Genomic DNA, 19,251 nt, shown 5'->3' with positions numbered 1-19,251 from the left:
TGCAGCTATGTCTCAACAAGAACAATAACGTCGCATGATTGGCGAGAACGAGCAATCGGACGACGCGAGAATTACAATTAGCGCGAGGATCTCTCGACGTTTTGGTGATACGCTAACGAGGAGTAGCCGTAATTTTTTAATTATGCGTAACCAATACTACGTACAGTACGAATATATGTACCACTCGTCTTTGAATTATCGTTCATACTATGTAGCACAGATCTTAGATTGTTGCAAGGCACGTTGTTTAACCGTTTGATCTTGTGTGATTCTGACATTTATTTTTGTTCTTCAGGATCGAGAGCGGTACATCGGGCAAATTGAACGTAACGCAAGCTGCTTTGGTTTTGCCATCGAAGCTACTTCTGCCAAAACGTTTAACGGTAACTTCGGGATCGTAGGAACCGAGCAAAATGGTGTCCAAAATATTTCTAACGAGGCACATGTCCAACTGCGAGGTGTTTTCTTCTAGATCGAAGAAGATCAGGTTGTGCGATCTTCAAATCCTCTGTGCGATTTCATCCACGATACTTTCTTCCAGGTTCTTCGTATTCGACTCGAGCTTATTCTCCCTAGCGTTAATATTCTGCAGTGTTGTTTAGCACCACGATGTTTGACGGAATAATCATGAAATCATCTTCGATTATTTTCAATTTTGAATTGACGACATCGCTGATTTTATTCAGCAGACCCTTGTTAATGTCAGGCGAAGGCGTCAGTGGTTGCCGGTTCTCTGTAATCGAGGAGCGTGTCTCCTTGCCGTGGGTGAGAACAGCGGACCAGGAATATTGAACCCGAGTGCGATGAAATTCCACAGGAAGAGCGTGTAACCGAGCTTACGATAGAAGTTACGTAGCCTTTGCATAACAACTTTTTGGGAGGTACCATAATGGAAGAAAGAATACGGTAAGGAAATGATAGCCACTGGCGGAAGCTTGAAAATACACTAAAACGTACGATGTAATTATACACCGTCAGACAAGAGTCACGATGGCAACAGAATCGAGCATACACAAGCGAGCTTCTAGAGAGAAAATTTAAACGAAATAGGACGGTGAATAAAATATTTAATAGCTCGTGACCATGTCGGCCAATTGGACGAGAACTGTCACTAGTGCACAGGTGCCTCCAAATGCAACGTGGGAAGCCAACAACACGATACCAACAACCCAGTGCAATAAAAGAGTGCAGAATGTAGGAGCACAGAATAACAGGCCCGTACAACGTCAACGACGAATTATTCACGAGTTATTAACGTATAACACATATCTTTTTATTCGTTATCTTTTTATTCCTTATTTGAAATATCTTTCGCCCAACGCTGCAGTCACGCAAAGCTCTCTTCGTTGAGATATCCAGACTAGCAGCCCATAAGCTTGCTCCATGCGGTAACTTCATCTTTCTCCCACGTACAACGCACTCATACACGAGTGCTAGAGTTCCGCCCATTTTTGTAGACACGCAAATATATCCATGTCATCAACGAAGGTTAATTACGAGATTAATTAAGAGATGACCTGTTTCACCTTGTTCCTGACCGCAGCGAACCGCCGCGGCTGTTGATTATTGCAGTAGAATTGCAACAGCGATGAAATTCTCTTTAATTCTCTTGATACCCAGTTGCATAACGTTTTTATTTACTTCTTTGTTGTATCACTGTGTTAAGTAAAGTGTTTATATAAGTTAGGCTGAACGTCCAATCTTTTTACGAAGCTCTCAATGGAATTGTGTTATACCTGATATTCGACTTACTTTGAACTATAAAATCTCTCTGGCCTCGCTTCAATTTCAGCCCACATGTACCCATCATCTTGTAAGAGACACGTCCTACGTTTACTATAAAATCTTCTTGACACATTTCCGTAAGTCTGTGTGCAAGTTGCAGTAAACGCCACAAATCCTCGAGGAACAGGTCGTTCCTTTGCACGCGTGCATAATTAAAAGACAGATAAAGGTTTGCTCAAAAAGAAGCGAGAAGTGTTTAAAAAATGAGTGGAGGAAAACCTTGACACCTTAACAATGGTAAACGGTTAGTATCCACGCGAGAACGTAACAAGCTTAATTGCTCCTCGCGCCTATAGTTGTGAAACATTGACCCGCCTCGTGAATCTCGCTTCTTCAAACGAACGAAAAACGTAGCGCGAGTATCGTATGAATAATTTTTGAATTTACGTATAGCCGTACGCGAGAGCAATTTCTTTCTTAATAAACCGTCCAATGAATATTAATCTGGAACCTTTGCTGGTCGAAGCCACACGTGCCGCGATAACACTGCACCTTTCGCTTGTGTATATCGACGTTGCATGCAAATACGCTTCGAAACGCGTACAACAGAGGCGACTGGTATTAAAACACGCGGTAATTTAAATGCGAAATGACGGAGGCTGTTGTGATGCAGCTTCTGGTCACCTCCAAGTTCGTATAAATCCAGTGAATAGAAAGGCGGAAATTAAACTCGATCGTTGGAAAAATTGATATCCGGTCAGGATATCGAATGAAACGAGAGTAATTTCAAAAGACGATTGCGCCTGTATTACCACTTCCGCGCTCTGCACACCATTTCAGTGTTGATCGGGTTGCCACGAATCTCGTAAGTTTCGAAAGTTTCATCGAGGAATGCTTCAGGATTTTGGAATCAAATTATTGATTTTAAGGAAACAGAAATATGTGGTTCGTATGATACAACAATTCAGAACACGCAGTAAAGATGGTGAAAATTATTTGTAAGCTTGATAAGAGAATATGGAATTAATAATCCGATAGTTGGTCAAATTTATTAAACACAGTTTTCAAAAACAAAGTTTTATTTCATAATAGAGAATAATGACGAGCAGAATTGCGCCCAAAAATTTAAGAGAATGATGTATCATAATTAGAATTGTATTTTGTCTGAAGATATATAACAAACAGCCAATGTGTCAATGAACAGTCAATTTTAAAATATTCACAAGATACAGGATGAACACGGCTCTTTGCAACGTGAAAGAGTGATAGCCGTAGGCCAAGTTCTTGCTTTGACTTTTTCTTTCGCTGGTCCTCCGAGTTATCTATTCGCCTCTCGTATCCCCCGGAGACACGTCGTATGCGTCCAGCGATATCGATCCCATACAACCATTAACATACCATGTATCAAGGGCTCCTGGCTAGTATACGACTACAAACCTGCTATTGTGATGTTTCTACCCATGAACAGGTCAAGACAACAAACGCTCATATTTAATGAACACCCTAGCCTCACCGTACACATCGATTAATTAGGGGCACATATTTAGTAACTAACTGCTACTATCAGTTTAGGAGCCCTGAAATTCTCGTCTCTGGTCAGCTAGCGAATTGGGAGAGTGAACACGCTACTCCCCAAAGGATCTTCGCAGGAATTGATCTATGAATCTTCCAACCGGGTGAATCCACCCTACGCTAATCGATGGCAGTCGGGGAGGAAAGTATAGTAAAGAAATTTGATGGAAAATTGCACGACATATTGGAGGATTATGAATCAAGAATCTTATGCGTACAATTCTGTAGAGTTTTGCTGTGTAAAAATTCTGAAATCATCAGACGCAACGATAAGTAATATTCCTTCTTTTCCCATCTGTTTTTACTCTCACCCTTTCCTATTTTTATTCGCAAGAAAAATGGAACCCCATGAAAGTTTTTATGGGCAAACTAATTCAAGTTTTGTATAGAAATAAAGAAAATATTCTTCCAACATTTTTGTACGAAAGTATAAAGCTTATATGCTATACTCGAACTGCTCCAAGTTCTTTACAGCAATAGTGGAAGTATAATATTATTTTAAATATAATAAAATATAAATATAAAATAAAATATTCTTCGTAAACATATTTCAGTGAAATCTATCTAAAACTATGTGAAAGCGATGTTTTTCTGCTCTAGTCGATAAATCCCAAAAGAAACACGTAATTCAGTTTGTCTCCGAGATTTGTTACTCTAATTACGCTAATGCAGATGGACTTGGCGCGACAAGATGTTTTTCATGTCGCGATGTGTATGCCCGATACACGCCCTCAAACCGCAGTGTTTAAATCTTCCACTCCATTCTTCTGTCTATCACTGAACAAACTATACAACGAATTTGTATTTTTGGAGAAACTTTATAATTCATATGTATTACTAAATTTGCAAAGCTTCACGAACGGTCTACACGCGAATTGCGTTGCTTTAGCCATTTTCTGTAAATCGTTAGCGCGGAAAATGGAGATTGCAAAGGCCAAACGCTCGTCCAGGTAAATTTAGTACGGTGGCTAATTAAAGCAGCGCTTTCAGAATATCAAAGCTCGACTCGATGAATTAAAATGAACGAAAAGTTATTATTCGGCACCGACCAATTATCCGATTCGTAAATTTCTAGGTCTAAGTAATTAATAAATCTTCATAAGGAAATATTCAAATATTCATCTTTAGAAAGTAAACATAGCGTACGTAATAAGACAAGATCGTTTCATCGAAGACCTAAGAAACGAGAATCCAGTTCAGTACAATAATTTCCTACGCACTGAATATCAACGTATTAAAACATCGATGAAGTTAAGCAAGCAATACGCGCAATCAATATCACACACAACTAAATTGTTTATTTATTTATGCAAATACTTACAAGGTACAACGTTTAAATTTTAACGGTATAAGCGGGGATTATCTTGGGTCTCTTAGCACAATTTTTCTTTACATTGCGCGCAGAATTCGCTCAGCGATTGAGTGTTCTTCGAATAATGGAATACATTTCGGGCGATACAAGGATGCTTTTAGCTCTGCACAACGATTACCTTTCTTTCTCTTCAATTTCACTTCGATAAAGGCCACCCAACGATAATTTCTGTTATCCCATCAGCATCGATCGGCAAAGAAGAAGAAAATGGCTAGAATCAAGACTTCCTAGTTTCAAATAGAAAGAAAAGGAAAAGGAAATGTATGAATTGGTGCGAACTATCCAGGGCTGATTGAGTCTCGGATGAAAGAGTCACCTACACTGTATTACCAAGAATTGGATTTTGTTCTAGAGGGTAAAGAATACGCGAAACGAATTGCACGCTCTGAGGAGAATTCCCGGCGGATGCTGTTAATCCTTCGCACGTGGAATACCAATTGTACTGTCACGATTTTTTTAGGATATATTGTATATAAGGCATCACACAATTTACAAGTTGGGGATAAAGTTCAATAAATAATAATAATAACGACAATTTTGCGAATGCAAAAAATTAAAGAGCTACGCACAAATCGTACGAAGATTTACGATCTGTTGATGTGATAATCCTTGAGCCACAAGAATAAAGTGTCGATTTATAGCTTTGCTAGAGACAGCGTGTCCAACATTGGAAATCATTCTATCGTTTGATGTTCGAAAATTAGATGTCGTTTCCAACGACCACGTTTATTGGATCCCTCGTATTTAACCCAGTATTCGCGTTATCGTCAATTTATTGCTGCAATCGCGCTCGCGAGTACAACAGATTCGACAACGTTTTAATCCCCACGCATATATCCGCGACTATTTGAAAGCAACATTTGGATCATGGCCGCGATCAACGAGGAATAAAACGACCCTGCTAATATTACCGTGTTGATATTATTTCAAAATGGATGAATAAAGCTGTCTGGACCCTATAATCGAGAGGAAAACGCGTGGTTCTGATTCCGCGTACAAAGGAAGCAATAGTTTGAACGAGCTACTAGAACGTTTACTTTAACGAGGAAATCCTATTACCGAGAAGAGGTGAATTACGAAGGACAAGATGGATGTTGGATTTAAAAGGAGTTTTACGTAGATATATACATACAGATTGGTGGATAAATTGAATGTAAAACAAAACGATCGAAGTCGTGCAATATTTAATCAAATTTAATTGAATTTATTTCATATATCCGAGCACGATACGTAACAAAAAGGATCACAGAAGTGAGAGACAGTAAATAAGATCATTAACAATTTCTAAACTCGCGAACACGTTCCATCGCGGGAATAACGTTATTTTTCATACGAGGGGAAAACCAAAATGATATTTGTACGGTCCGTGCGTTTCTGGTCGAGATATCAACAGCGTCGGTTTTTTATGAATTTATTTTGAACCTATGAAATGCAGCCATTGCCCCGTCACTGTAATTCCATCTCGCTCAATTAATATGACGAAAAATAGCAAATTTTATTTGGCGCGAAACACAGCGTTTCCATTCAATTTGCGGGTGTGCTCACGCGAAAAGATAAATTGTCAACGGGGTGTCTTTTTCCAGATATTCGGTGTTGATGATTCTTGTCTGATGCTTGACGCGTGCAACGGCTTATTAAAGCAGTTAAACGCATAACATCGAAAACTTTCATGTATATATTACTATGCAGGTTGTACAAAATATTTTAAAATTTCATTAGCATTGTAATGTCACGACTGTACTAATAAAGTTTAGAAAACTAATTTGAAAATGTATCTGCAATTTACAAATATATATTCAATAAACACGAGTCATCTCGAACACACGATAAATGATGCAAATGGTCCCATTGAATATCGAGGCTTATTAATGTAATAGACTATTGACGATTGGTAATTATGCAGGAAACGGTATACGCGCGTTCAATCGTCCTTTCCTTTTCGGAGGCTCAATTATATTGCCCTTTGACCTTTCGATCCTGGAGGATCTCCCGAGCAACGACGACGTGACGTTTTAAGGGCGTCGTGGCAGCCTAACGATGCACAGGCAATATTTCTTAATACCGACGTTTTCGGTTTTAATGGGGACCGACGTGGCTCAAGCTTCCACACAGCATTCACATCCTCTCTTTTCCTCTCGTTTGTCATAACGAATTCTTTCACGAAAACAAAACATGGCTTCTGGTAATTTTCTCGTAAAATCTCGTCCGGTAAAATTGTTTCTCCGAAACGCAATAACGTTTCGACCATTCAGGAAATAGGAGGTTATAGATAAAAACGATGGCTACGTTTCTCCGTGTCGAGTAAAAGTAGACGGTCGTCGATCAAATCGAAACCCCTAGAGAGCCGCTTGGCAAATATTAGAAACTCCTTTTATATAGACGATCCCTCGTTTCATGAAACTTTATGGAAGCCTATGGTATATCTCGCGAGTGGTATTTTTGGTTCTCTTTTTCATCGAGGATCACGACTTTCATCGCCTCGACCGATAGCGGAAAATGCGAGGAACGATGGCGTGGATCGAACGATCGTGAAAAGAATTTCATATACATGTAGAGTGATTCCTGTCACCTTTGCCAAGATAAGATGGCAAATCTTCGATTTCTCCAAATACTTCAAAGTAAAATATTTTTCCTGTTGAGGTTATTCGATGTGTAAACAGAGAAAACTCGTCGATAAATTGTAAGGCAGAAAATACATTTAAATAGAAGTGTAATTATAAGTAAGAATACAATTTGAGCTGGTGCAGATCCGCACTCTAGCTGTGTTACCCAATAACTGAAAAATCCCGAAGCCAACGTCGCCTGTCTACTGTTTATGGTCTGTCTTCGTCGCAGTCTTTTGTCTACGCGCTGTCGATGACTTCAGTGTTTGAGAAAACTAAAGAGACCAGATGTAGAGTTTTCTTAGAAGTGGTATCCACTTCAACAATTGCCAATTGTCTGATTGAGATTAGATTCACATCTAATTCAGGTACTCACAGGGCGTTCGACAAGGATGGGGTCCACCCGCCACAGGCCTTAATCATCTTCACGACGATCGTTCCTTTTCCCTTGATCTCCAGGTACCCCTTACCAATCCTGATCTGTCCAGTTGCAGGCACGTAGTCCACGAACCGATGCCTGTCCGGAGTCATGTGACTTGAGGCCCCCGAGTCAAGGTAGCTGATCCTGTCCCTTTCCATGTAGCTGATAGACGATAAAGCTAACGTAGTGATTGGACCTCGATTTGTCTTCTGATTCTCTCTCCCTTTTGTCTCTTTGGTTTTGCTCCTCCTTATCTCCCCTTCCCTCTTGGCAGTGGTACGACATGTGGCCCCGTTTTCCACATTTATAGCACTTCTGGTCCCTTGGGTCTCTGTGCTTTGGCCTCGCGCCATCTTTGCTTCGTTGAGGCTTGGGCCTCCATTGTTTCCAAGGCCGCCATTGCGCTGTTCTTCTCGGATGAGTCCGCAGCCGCGTCGATCCTTCTTTCTTCGAGTAGAAGGTCGGACTTCACGACCCTCGCGGTTAGATCCTTATCGATCCTTGTTGTCCTAAGATATGTTGCGTAATTTGGGTCCGCCACGAGGCCGGCCAAAAGGAAACATGCCATTACATGGTCCTCAATTTATATTCCTACGCTGGACAACTGGTCGCACAGGTCGTGGATCCTCCCGCAGTATGTGGAGATATCAATGCTGGAGGTCTTCTACATAGTTCCCAGGTCCCGCATGCATAAAACGATGTTCATCAACGTGGATCTCCGATGGACGTCTTCTAGTGCTTTCCAACATTCCCTCGCTGTTTTCAAGGTCCTAATATCACCGAAATACTCGGGGCGAACATGCCGGAAAATGTACGCACGTGCCTTGTTGTCGATTCTCATGCATTCTGGTTTCAACCATTCTGCTGCCGTAAATCCTGGCTCTACCGCATCCCAGCAGCCCAGGATAACTAACATAGCCCCACCGGGCATAGCCCCAGCGGGCATAGCCCCACCGGGCATAGCCCCAACGGGCATAGCCCCAACGGGCATAGCCCCAACGGGCATAGCCCCAAACGGGCATAGCCCCAAACGGGCATAGCCCCAAACGGGCATAGCCCCAAACGGGCATAGCCCCAAACGGGCATAGCCCGTATCACATGATCGAGCATAGCCCGTATTAGGTGAACGGGCATAACCCGTATTAGATGAACGGGCACAACCCGTACTTGCCGGGCACTTGCTGATTCCATTTTAGCACTATCTCTTACTTTACTAAGCACAACACTTTAACAATTTATTCACTTCACGTTGCTGCCTTGCAATTTACAGCTCTGGGCCTATAACCTGTTGAGGTTATTCGATGTGTAAACAGAGGAAACTCGTGGATAAATTGTAAGGCAGAAAGTATATTTAAATAGAAGTGTAATTATAAGTAAGAATACAATTTGAGCTGGTGCAGATCCGCACGCTAGCTGTGTTACCCAATAACTGAAAAATCCCGAAGCCAACGTCGCCTGTCTACTGTTTATGGTCTGTCTTCGTCGCAGTCTTTTGTCTACACGCTGTCGATGGCTTCAGTGCTTGAGAAAACTAAAAAGACCAGATGTAGAATTTTCTTAGAAGTGGTGACCACTTCAACACTTTCTATAAAAACCACTGTCACGTGAAGAAGCTTACGGTAGTCTTTTGCTATACCATTGGCTGATAAGCGTGCGTTTAGTATTGCGAAATCGTTTGGTCAAATAGAACATGGTAATACCTCTTTTTCGATACGTGTGCAACGTGATTGGAGCGGAAACTGATCGCAAGGACGACTCTGAAAGGCGCTTTAAGCTCCTGGGAATTCTCAGAGAGCTATGGTGGGCTTTTCCCCAAAAACGAAGAAAATATTCCGACGATACGAACACGCTGGGATAAAGAAGGTGATTTCGAGTCTAGATTTACTGGCTCTTCAGTCCCTTCGTATTTATTCGCCATCCGCCTTTCCAATTTTACCGCGTGCGTTTAGAAATGGCCGATGTTTTCGCTGAAAACCAAGCTAGGCTGAATTCAGTGGTTTCGTCGTGGTTATTCGAGTCACGAACACTGCGCCGTGTGAATAGCGGTTAAACAGAAGGAATGGAGGTCGGGGAAAGCTTTGGAAAATTTTTCCAGTGTGCCGGCTTTCCGTACTGTCACGTTCTCATTTCCATAGCTAGTAAATGGTTATATTCAGGCGATCGCACAGAGTAATCCGAAACGAAGATCGACAGCCTGGACAATCCGATTACGTAGCTGCGTGACAGAACGCGAATTCACGGTTTGACTATCGCAGTTTGATATACGCGTGTTAGCGTTCTGTACGAGTATGACATCCGTACGGTGGTCACGTTTCACTCTTGAACATTTTTCGCTTTTAATTCGAGAAGGGACAAAGTTGTTTCGAGTTGTTTGTTAATTATTAAAATTTTTAAGGACATCTTGTTTGAAAGTATGGAAGACTGGTAGGGACTTGTATGTTTTTGATATAGTTCAATAACAAAGGTACTATCAATTATACAGGTTGCCTTGTAATTGGATGAATATTAAGGAAAACGACGATTCTGCGTGATAGAATGTTTAGAAAAAATCATTCGAGTGTCTGAAACTGAGCTGTTGTAAATTTGTAAAAGTTCTATGGAAGATTAGAAACTGGTCGTTTCATCTACTTTGAACAGTTCTAGCGTTAAATAGGCAATGTGAATGTATAGCCTGTTGATTCAGCAAATTATGAATTCATCATTAATTAGTACACTTCGGTGAAATTCAAATACAATTACTATAAATCGATTAAAGTGTTTTAATACCAATTAACGGCTGTGTATATAAGTTCCTTCACGATTAATCAATGGGAAACTAATTGACGATACATTTTCATATTATTTCTGCAATAAGCACTTTCCACAGATGCATACCGAGGTCAATTAATTTCCTCTTTAATTGCATGATGTTGCACGGCTATAGAAGGTCAATATAACATTATCCGTGAACAGTGGCGAAGCGGTTGACAAGAGAAACAAACACGGCTGTGTCAACCTTGTCGTATCCACGTCGCCAAAGAGGAAATGAAATTACTCGTAGCCGTTTAAAAACTACCCGTTGCTGGCGACGTTGAAAATTAGTCTCAATTTTCCACTCTACGCGCGATTAAACGAGCGTTTTCAAGGTGTCTGGCCTTTTGCGGAATAAAGTCGCAATATATTCAGAGAACCCGATACTCGTGACCATCGATGTTCAACTCCGCGCTCTTGAAACTAATTTAACCGTGTACACGGTACACTTGCGCGCACACGTTTGCCAAAGCGTACGAGGAACAGTGGAACTAGCCTGTTCTGGTCAGACTAACGAAAAGCAGATTTCGTAGCGCAGTGAATCGACGATTGGAAAGTCGTACCAGGGCAATTGCATGGAGAAGAACTGTCATAACCGGGACAAGAAAGTATCACGAGAAACGCTAGATCTCACCAAGGACGAGTATACTGTTTTCACGAGGAGATGAGAAAACTTCTAAGACCAGTTTCTTGTTGTCGTCTCGCTAGAGACAGAAGACCACGAAAGATGGCAAACGAATTTTATCGAATCTTCGCGATGGTCGTTTCCTCGGAGATGCCAGTTTTCTACGATTTCCATGGGAAACGTAAACGTGCATTCGTGGAATAAGTTATAAGTGGAATGGAAAAATAAAAATATCGGAATGGAATCGCGTATATTGCTGTTCATAATTACATGAATACTTTGGTTGATTGATAAATTGATATATTGTAGATATACGATACGCGAACATCGCTAAGATATATGAATTTCTGAGAAGCTAATGATCAAAACAAAGTCGTACAGAATTACAATTGGATTATTCGATGAATTATAATTACAAAGTAATTCAGTTACATCGTATTCAATTATATTGTAATTCGTAATTCAGCTTCACCATTCAATTAAATTGCAAGACGACTCGTGATTGCAATTGAACTTACAACGTAACTTACGTTTACTCTATATCAATTACAACGTAATTTACGTAATTACAAGGTAATCGATTTACTATATAATTGAAGAACAATGTAAGTAAATTACGTAATTAAATCACATCATAATCCAATTAGCACATCAGTGGATCGAACGCATCATTTATTATTCTCTTACGAAATCAACAAATATACAGTGACTTACTCAAATATTTTTATATCAGACAATGGATGTTCCCCATATTTTTGCATACTATATACGCTTTCTATGCATTTCTGCACCTTTTTCTAATATATGCAAATGAATCCGCAATTTACTCGTGACATACTTTCCACCGTTAATGTATCTACTTCTGCCAGTAATTTCATGATTGTCCCTGAGATTCGATTCACGTAGGCGACATTTTTCCAAATGGACTGAAACTGCTCGGCGAGCTATATGGCCTCCTAAGCATTTCTATAAAAAGCCAAGCGGAAAAAGGCTCGTGGGGAAGAAGTTCCTCTGAATTTTGGATTGTTTGTACTATGCCTGGAAAATAGCTCTTTGTATTCTGCCACGACTCAAAGGGGCCGGGATGAAATGAAACGAAGTTTTGCGGACGTTCGTGAACTCTCTTTGTATTTTACATGCGTCAGGTGGGAAAAACGGTCCTCTGTAGAAAATATCTGGATAATACTGGCGCTCGAGGATTCGGCTTTTGGAAAGCAAACGAAACGCAACTCGTCAAATCGAAGACGAAAGAAACGTTTAACACGTCCTTCCTCTTTCTGTTATCGATCGTTCGTTCTTGCGAACAAAGGGATCGGCTAAACGAGTTTTTCTCTTCTATCTTTTTTTTCTTATCGACTTGACCCAAAAGAATGCTAATTTGCCAAAAGTATTCCGGTTTATCGCGCTGTAGAGGAAAAATGATTAACTAAGAGACGTTGCAACGAACGACCTTCCATTTGAACGGAGATCGCGTTTTAATCTCAATCTCGATTTGAGGATCTAGATGCGAGATCGTGGTTATTAAAGGGAGCAAGATTACAACAGTAGAAAGTTATTACAAGTCGAATTTCGAGCCGTCACGTCGAATTTACTCCCGTCGTATTACGTTACTGCGTTTTCCAATTTAATTGTCTATCGTGGAGACAGAATTTCTCAGAAACAGATCTAAATCCAATGAGGCGAAGCTTCCTTCTTTTAGGGACAGGATTACCAAGTGCAATTCCGCCGAGAAATCTCACCAAGATGTTCAATTTTATTTCACGTATTTCTCGGAAAATAATTGAATCGCGAATTAACTTTCAGCTGGGTTAATTATGCAGATATTTTATCTGTATTACTTTCTAGGTCACATTTACGCATAATCATTCTGTTCGGTTATATGGGTGATTTTATTTTTTCACATAACGATTATCTACCTTCAACTTATACCTAAATATATCCTACATAGTTAATTAATATTGAATCGATATGATAAAAGGATAAATGACTTATTTTTATTTAATCATGATTCCGTCTCAATAAACATAAACATTAATAGTATCAACAATATTTGTACGTTGCGAGTAATTTTTTGAAAAAAGATTTAGTAGTTCTAGTGTTAACTTAATTATCGCATAGATAACTTCTCAATCGGTTCTTTGTTAATCCATTAAGAACTAGACAACGGTCATAATGATATAAATATTTGAATTTCTTTAAATTCTTTTGATTAAAAGATTATGAAATCTGCGTCACGAAACAGCGAAGAAAAAAATATTAAGCGAATCTTTCAAATATCTTTCACAGTCACAATTTTAATAAAACGGGATTTGGTAATTAATTGCAATGGGTTGAATAAAACTACAAATGGAACATTGCGTTAATGCAACATTGAACCATAATGGATTACTTCCTATAAAATAAAATATTCGCCGTTTGTAACAACAGTGATACAGACTGTACCGAATGACTGTTACATCTGATGATACACGATACAGTAGAGCTCCATTTATCTAAACTTGTTAGGGGACAAACAATTTGTATAATTGGAGCTCAGCAATTATTCCAACTACCTGCAATGTTTTGTTAACCAGGCTCGGATAAATGAATTAAACGAGCAAAAGTTAATCGGATATTGACTAAAATTTTGTTCAGATAAATGAAGTCCTACCATATGTCGATAAGATTTCCTTTCAACATCGAAACAAAGCAGGATTCTACAGGTTGAATTCACGATTTACGACAATAAAACGTACGGCAAACGAAAGTATTCCAGCGCTTGCAAAAATCTTTTGTGAGCAGATTATATGTGTCGTACAAAACATTTTGAAATTTCATCAACGCTGCAACTATAATAGAGTCGACTATCGCGATTCTATTATAAAGTTTGAAATCAATCTAAAGACGTATGTACAGGTTACAAGAGCTTAGTTTAGCTTAGCTGACGATGTAGCTTCTATACATTTTCTAGCTTCTATACATTTTAGAACCGACATAATCATAACATCGTGTTTCGTTATACTGCTAATGAAATTTCAAAACGTATTATGCAAAAACCGTACAGCATGTACATAAAAGTTTTCTATCGTGAATATTCAAATACTTTCGTGGATCACTGTAACCATCTCTCCTTTCTCTATAATACTCTGTGACTCTATACTGTCTATGCCATGCGTTTCACGTAAAACCAATTCAATTTCGCGGCGTTCGCTGCATCAATTAACACGCACAGTATCGATGCTGGGCGCTTCTATTTCGAAATAATATTCCTCGTAATATCAGACGTTTCAAGGATAATTGATTGCCAAGTAACATTACGTAAGACACGGCGGAGATGCTACAAGTAATTTCCTATCTTGGAATTCCGTTCGTGTCGCGTTCAATTCGTATCCGCTTGCAGGACAAACTCGAAGGATGATTCTTCGGGATTCTCTTGTCCCGAGTTTCGTGTCGAACTATATCGATGCATCGGTAATGCGAATCACGGTTGAATATGCATCCGAATGGAATATGCAACGGGAACGTCGCTACGAGCGTATAAATCAGTTAGCTCGGATGGATTTGCGCGCGACCGAATTCACGCGTACAATGCTGGCACGAATTTTTGCCAAGTACATTATTTACGATATGGTGGTAGGATATCCACGCGGGTAACTGCCACTCTATTTCATCAACGTGACACTCTTCGTATTTTCGAAAATAAAACCAACGGAATAAAACCTATCCTGCTACACTCCCACTCGAACGAAACTCCAGGAAGATTCAGCGAACCATTTCGCGATTGAAACCAGCTTCAGCGAAAGTGAACGTTTTATTTCTCATAATACTACGTTATACGCGTTCAGAGATACGAAAAATGGGAATTTCTCGAGAACCGGCAACCAAAACTTCCGCCTTGTATTCTGTGTACTCCGCCCTTATATTCCAACCCTGTTGTGTATCACGGCAGAGAAACGTTATTTAGACTTATTTATTTAGCCTTTACGTATCCAACTCGGAAAGAAAATTTAGCCAAATCCTAGACAAAGTGACGAAACATTCGAACCTTCGAGAACACCTTGGAAGAACTGACAGGACGTCAACTGTGAATTGGCGGTCACGATCGTTTCCGTCTCGAACGATAAACACAGAAAAGATGAATGAAAGCGTAACATTCACTTACCCGTCGCATGACACGCAGAGAGAACGATGACGTCTTCATCTTGGTGGTAATCCTGGCAGGCGTGTGCGGGATACGTGTGAACGCTGGCGTTAGCTATGGCGATGCTCGTCGTCGGTTTCCTCGGCGACGTGAGATCCAGGTATGAGTCCTGCCTCCGAGTTACGCAGGGCACCAAGGACGCAGAGAGAGAGTTCCGTTGTAGAGTGGGGGAGACACGGAGGAGGCTCGTCCGAAGAGCCGTCAGGGGTGGCTCGAGGCCACAACTACAGGTGGTCGCGCGTTGTTGCTGGACCTTCCCGCCGATGTTTCGTTACTCGGTATACCGTTACGCACGTTCGTGCATAAGCGAAGAGGCGCGGGCGCACGAAACTATCTGAGCGGCCTCGAGAGACGCGGAAAAGCTGAGAGCAGCTGGAACGATTCTTCTCCGCGAACCGATGGTTTTGATCTTTCGTCGCTAGTCTAGGTAAAGTTACGTGTACAGCCCGCGAGATACTCTGACGAAGATCTATTCTGGTCGAGGAACGTTCCAGAGATTCTTCGATGCGTACGACGAAGAAGATTCGAGTAAAAGAGAAACGTATATAGAGAAGAAACGCGATGACAAGAGGACGTCGGGTGGACGTCGAAGGATGTACACGGAAGGACGTTGACGCGGCTCTGGCCTGAGTTGCGTCTGACCGGCTGTCCCGTCTAGCTGGTCTCCGAGCAGCTGTGGTGGAGCGAGGAAACCAGCTCGACGCTTTCTCGCGCACGCTCGTCGCGACGCCATAGCGGCGAACCCCAGGGCCGCGCCTACTTTACGAACGCCTAGACCAGAGAAGTGCCAAGGTCGCATTTCCAAGGCCGCCACGACCGACCATGTACTACGCCTTCCTGTTACCTCGATTGTTTTCCCGACTTGTCAAGGATTTTCCATGGTTTCTCGCGTGTGCTCCGTTTTATATTCTCTAATGTGGATACTCGTTGCTAAGAGTGTCATAACTGTTCGTACAGTTCATATCTTGCCCTTTGCTCACTTCTTAATGGTGCGAGGTTTTTCTTGAAGGATACAAGCCATGTTTCCTTGGGAAAGTCCGTGTTCGATGCTTTAAGAGCAGCCTTGGAATTATTCTTTCGCTTCAATTGCGCGCAAACGGTTAAGAGGATGAGTCCATGGTCGGCTAATACTCAACCGCTTCTTTAAATATTTATCAAGCATTTTTACCGTCTTGCTAACTTTACGACCAAGCTTTATCGACACTGCTTTAAACGGCCAGTCCTTCGATTGCCTTTCTTTCTTCTCTTTTATATGTATTTATATTTGAGAGATAACGAACAGCTTGCGAAAATAATCGTGCAAGTATTCGGAAAGAGAACGATCGCGATTCAGAATGGAATACGAAAGAATACGGCACAATTTGGATTTATTCGTATTAGATTCTCGTTTCGACTTGCGAGGAATTCGTTTCTTGTTTACGATCGTACGTTGCTATACGTTCGACGATCGACGAGCGACTGAGCCTTCTGTTATATTGATTGGAAAGTTCCTGTCGTTTTTGTCCTTTGTTTTGATTTAACAGAAGATTCTATTACGTAGTTCGTCTCTACTATGATATCTATCACTGTTTATGATTGTATTCGGCTTATGTATTTGGCAGTCGTTTATTTTACTGTTGTCGAATTCTTCATTTTTATTATTAAAATGTCGAATAATTCAGAACGAACGATTTATGAAACAACGAGCATGTTTAAAAAATTTCACGATCATCTTCCTTGAATTAAATCACACGTTTCTTTATATACCAATCGAATCATTTTTTAATTTCCAATATAAGAATATATACGCTCTTATGTAATACCTTAATATAATGATATACTGAGGTATTTCCTAATACTATAGATCATCGAAACTATCCCTTTGCATAGGAAAATAACAGTTTTGCGTCATTACGTCGTCGTATTCTTCGTTCTTCTTTTTTTCTTAATTCGAAGCCTCCTCGTCTTTCAAGATAATAAGAATGTTAACTGGGCAATATAATGAGGAATTCTTTTCTTAATTAACAGAACTCAGCGTGTAAAAGAGGAAAATCACGCGTACGTGACCCATAAATGAGCCGCTGGGGATCGCATTGTACCCCTTAATTAACAAGCTCCACTTAATCAGTCACCAGTGTATGTTAGTATTCGTGACATGACATATGGTGAAAATTATGAAGCTATCCTCAAGGTAGAGAAAACCAATGATGCAGTTGCCTGCCTGTGTATATGAAATATTCATTTTCCTCTAACCCGCTTCTCCCACGCACAACGGTGTCCTTTTCTTTCTCCATATTTTATCGCCACGTACGGAATGCGCCATCGGGAGAAATCGATTTTTCCTATTAGATTTCGTTATTCAGTCTCCATTGTTTCCTCTGTTTCGTAGATTAATCCCTTTTCGACAATATTTAATTACCTTTCCGACTATATTCGATCACCGTACCGTTCTTTCGCGAGCGGGATACGTAACGTAATGCTATTTCAGAATTGCCAAGCGCGCGTTGTTCTTTACGTATTTCACTATGGGACTCGGAGATAAATTGCATCTGCTGCGCGCTGCACCCCTCATGTGCGTCACTGGTTGCGCGGCTCATCGTGTGCAATTTTATTGATCGGTGATTTATCGAGGTGGGCTTTTCTATTTCTACGCTCCGATCGAGAACCGGCAGTGTAACATCATCTATCAGAAATGTTATTCTTTCTCTTACGAGTCCCATATTTCACGGAAGTCGTTAATAAAGAAATTACGCAGACAGGAAAACGCGAACTTGCGTACTTGCGAAACTCGTAGGCGGTAACAGGTGGAACGAAGGTGAGGAGAGTGAAGTGGCTGAAAAATTAGATAAGAGCGTGATTAAGGTTCTCTTTTGCTATCGTTAAAGATTTATTTCATAATATTACACCAACAACTATTATTGAATTTTTATATAATAATAATAATTAATAATTAATAATAATAATAATAATAATAATTAATAGATAATAATAATAATCAATAATAATCAATAATCAATTAATCAATCAATGATAATAAAGACAATAATAATTCCATTTTTTTGTTTACTGCATCGAAAAATACGAATGAACGCTTACATACATATATTAATTAATTGCAATGTCTTACAATTAATGTAATAATAGCCTAAAGACGCGACGCGCATTAGAAAATATTTCGACATTATCCGCCATATATATATATATAATTTCTTGTATATATATGTATATATTGAACTATATATATCATTTCTTTTTCTCTGTTCTCCGTTCACCGCTTCTTTTCGATTTGAGTCACGATCGATCAGACGCGGCTTCGCCTAGTCCCCCGATCGATAATTGCATTCATTCTTCTTCTTTTTTTTTTTCTCTTTTGTTTTTTAGCTAGAACGCCTCAGTTTATCCTCCGTTTCTCGTCCGTCGTCAACACACGTGGAATGCTCGATTGCGGCAAGTTCGTTGAACCGGTCTCGCGTTCGAAATAATATCCCCTAGTTAATAATCCCGTTTTACAGCGAAAAAATTCACAGGAGCGCAGTTTACGAGCGAAGCGTCCCTCCGCCGAAATTTCATATATACTATACTACGTACGATAAATACACATTGATCACCGATCGATCGGTTTCTTCATCGTCTTCGCTCTTCTTCATTTTCTTCCCTATTCTTTCCCCATCTTCCCTTTCCGTTCCCGTCGCGTTCTTCCTTCTCTTCCTTCGTCATTATCTTTTTTTTTCTTTTTCTACGCAAGAAAGACAAGAGGTACATTTGTTATAATGATAATCAGGAAACGAAGGTTTCCCGGGGTTTGCATCCACAGACGGCGAAACAACCGGGCGGAGAATTCAATCGAATACGTTTATATATATATATAATATATCTATTCATTTATATATATATATATATAGATTTATGCATTACGCGATATATTATAATATCATTAATATGTGGAAAAAGAAGCTCGTTAATCGTTTACGGAGCACACTGAAG

General features: G+C 40.2%; 1 protein-coding gene across 3 annotated transcripts in view; it reads right to left on the bottom strand.

Moving 5' to 3' along the window:
* LOC138185673 (calmodulin) overlaps window positions 1–15,949 on the bottom strand; it is an 86,262-nt gene extending 70,313 nt beyond the window's left edge. The window contains exon 1 of one of the 3 annotated variants that reach the window (XM_069124807.1): window positions 15,250–15,949. In XM_069124807.1, the coding sequence (XP_068980908.1) occupies window positions 15,250–15,288 (39 nt within the window). In that variant the 5' untranslated portion in view covers window positions 15,289–15,949. The remainder of the gene's footprint in view (window positions 1–15,249) is intronic. The other 2 variants (XM_069124809.1, XM_069124810.1) reach the window with 2 other exon arrangements.
* Between the last annotated feature and the right edge of the window lie 3,302 nt (window positions 15,950–19,251).

This window comes from Bombus flavifrons, chromosome 12 (assembly GCF_040668555.2).
Source record: "Bombus flavifrons isolate JBK064 chromosome 12, iyBomFlav1_principal, whole genome shotgun sequence".
Taxonomy (NCBI): domain Eukaryota; kingdom Metazoa; phylum Arthropoda; class Insecta; order Hymenoptera; family Apidae; genus Bombus; species Bombus flavifrons.
The sequence above is the reverse complement of the archived record's forward strand: the minus strand, read 5'-3'. Positions and strand labels throughout refer to the sequence as shown.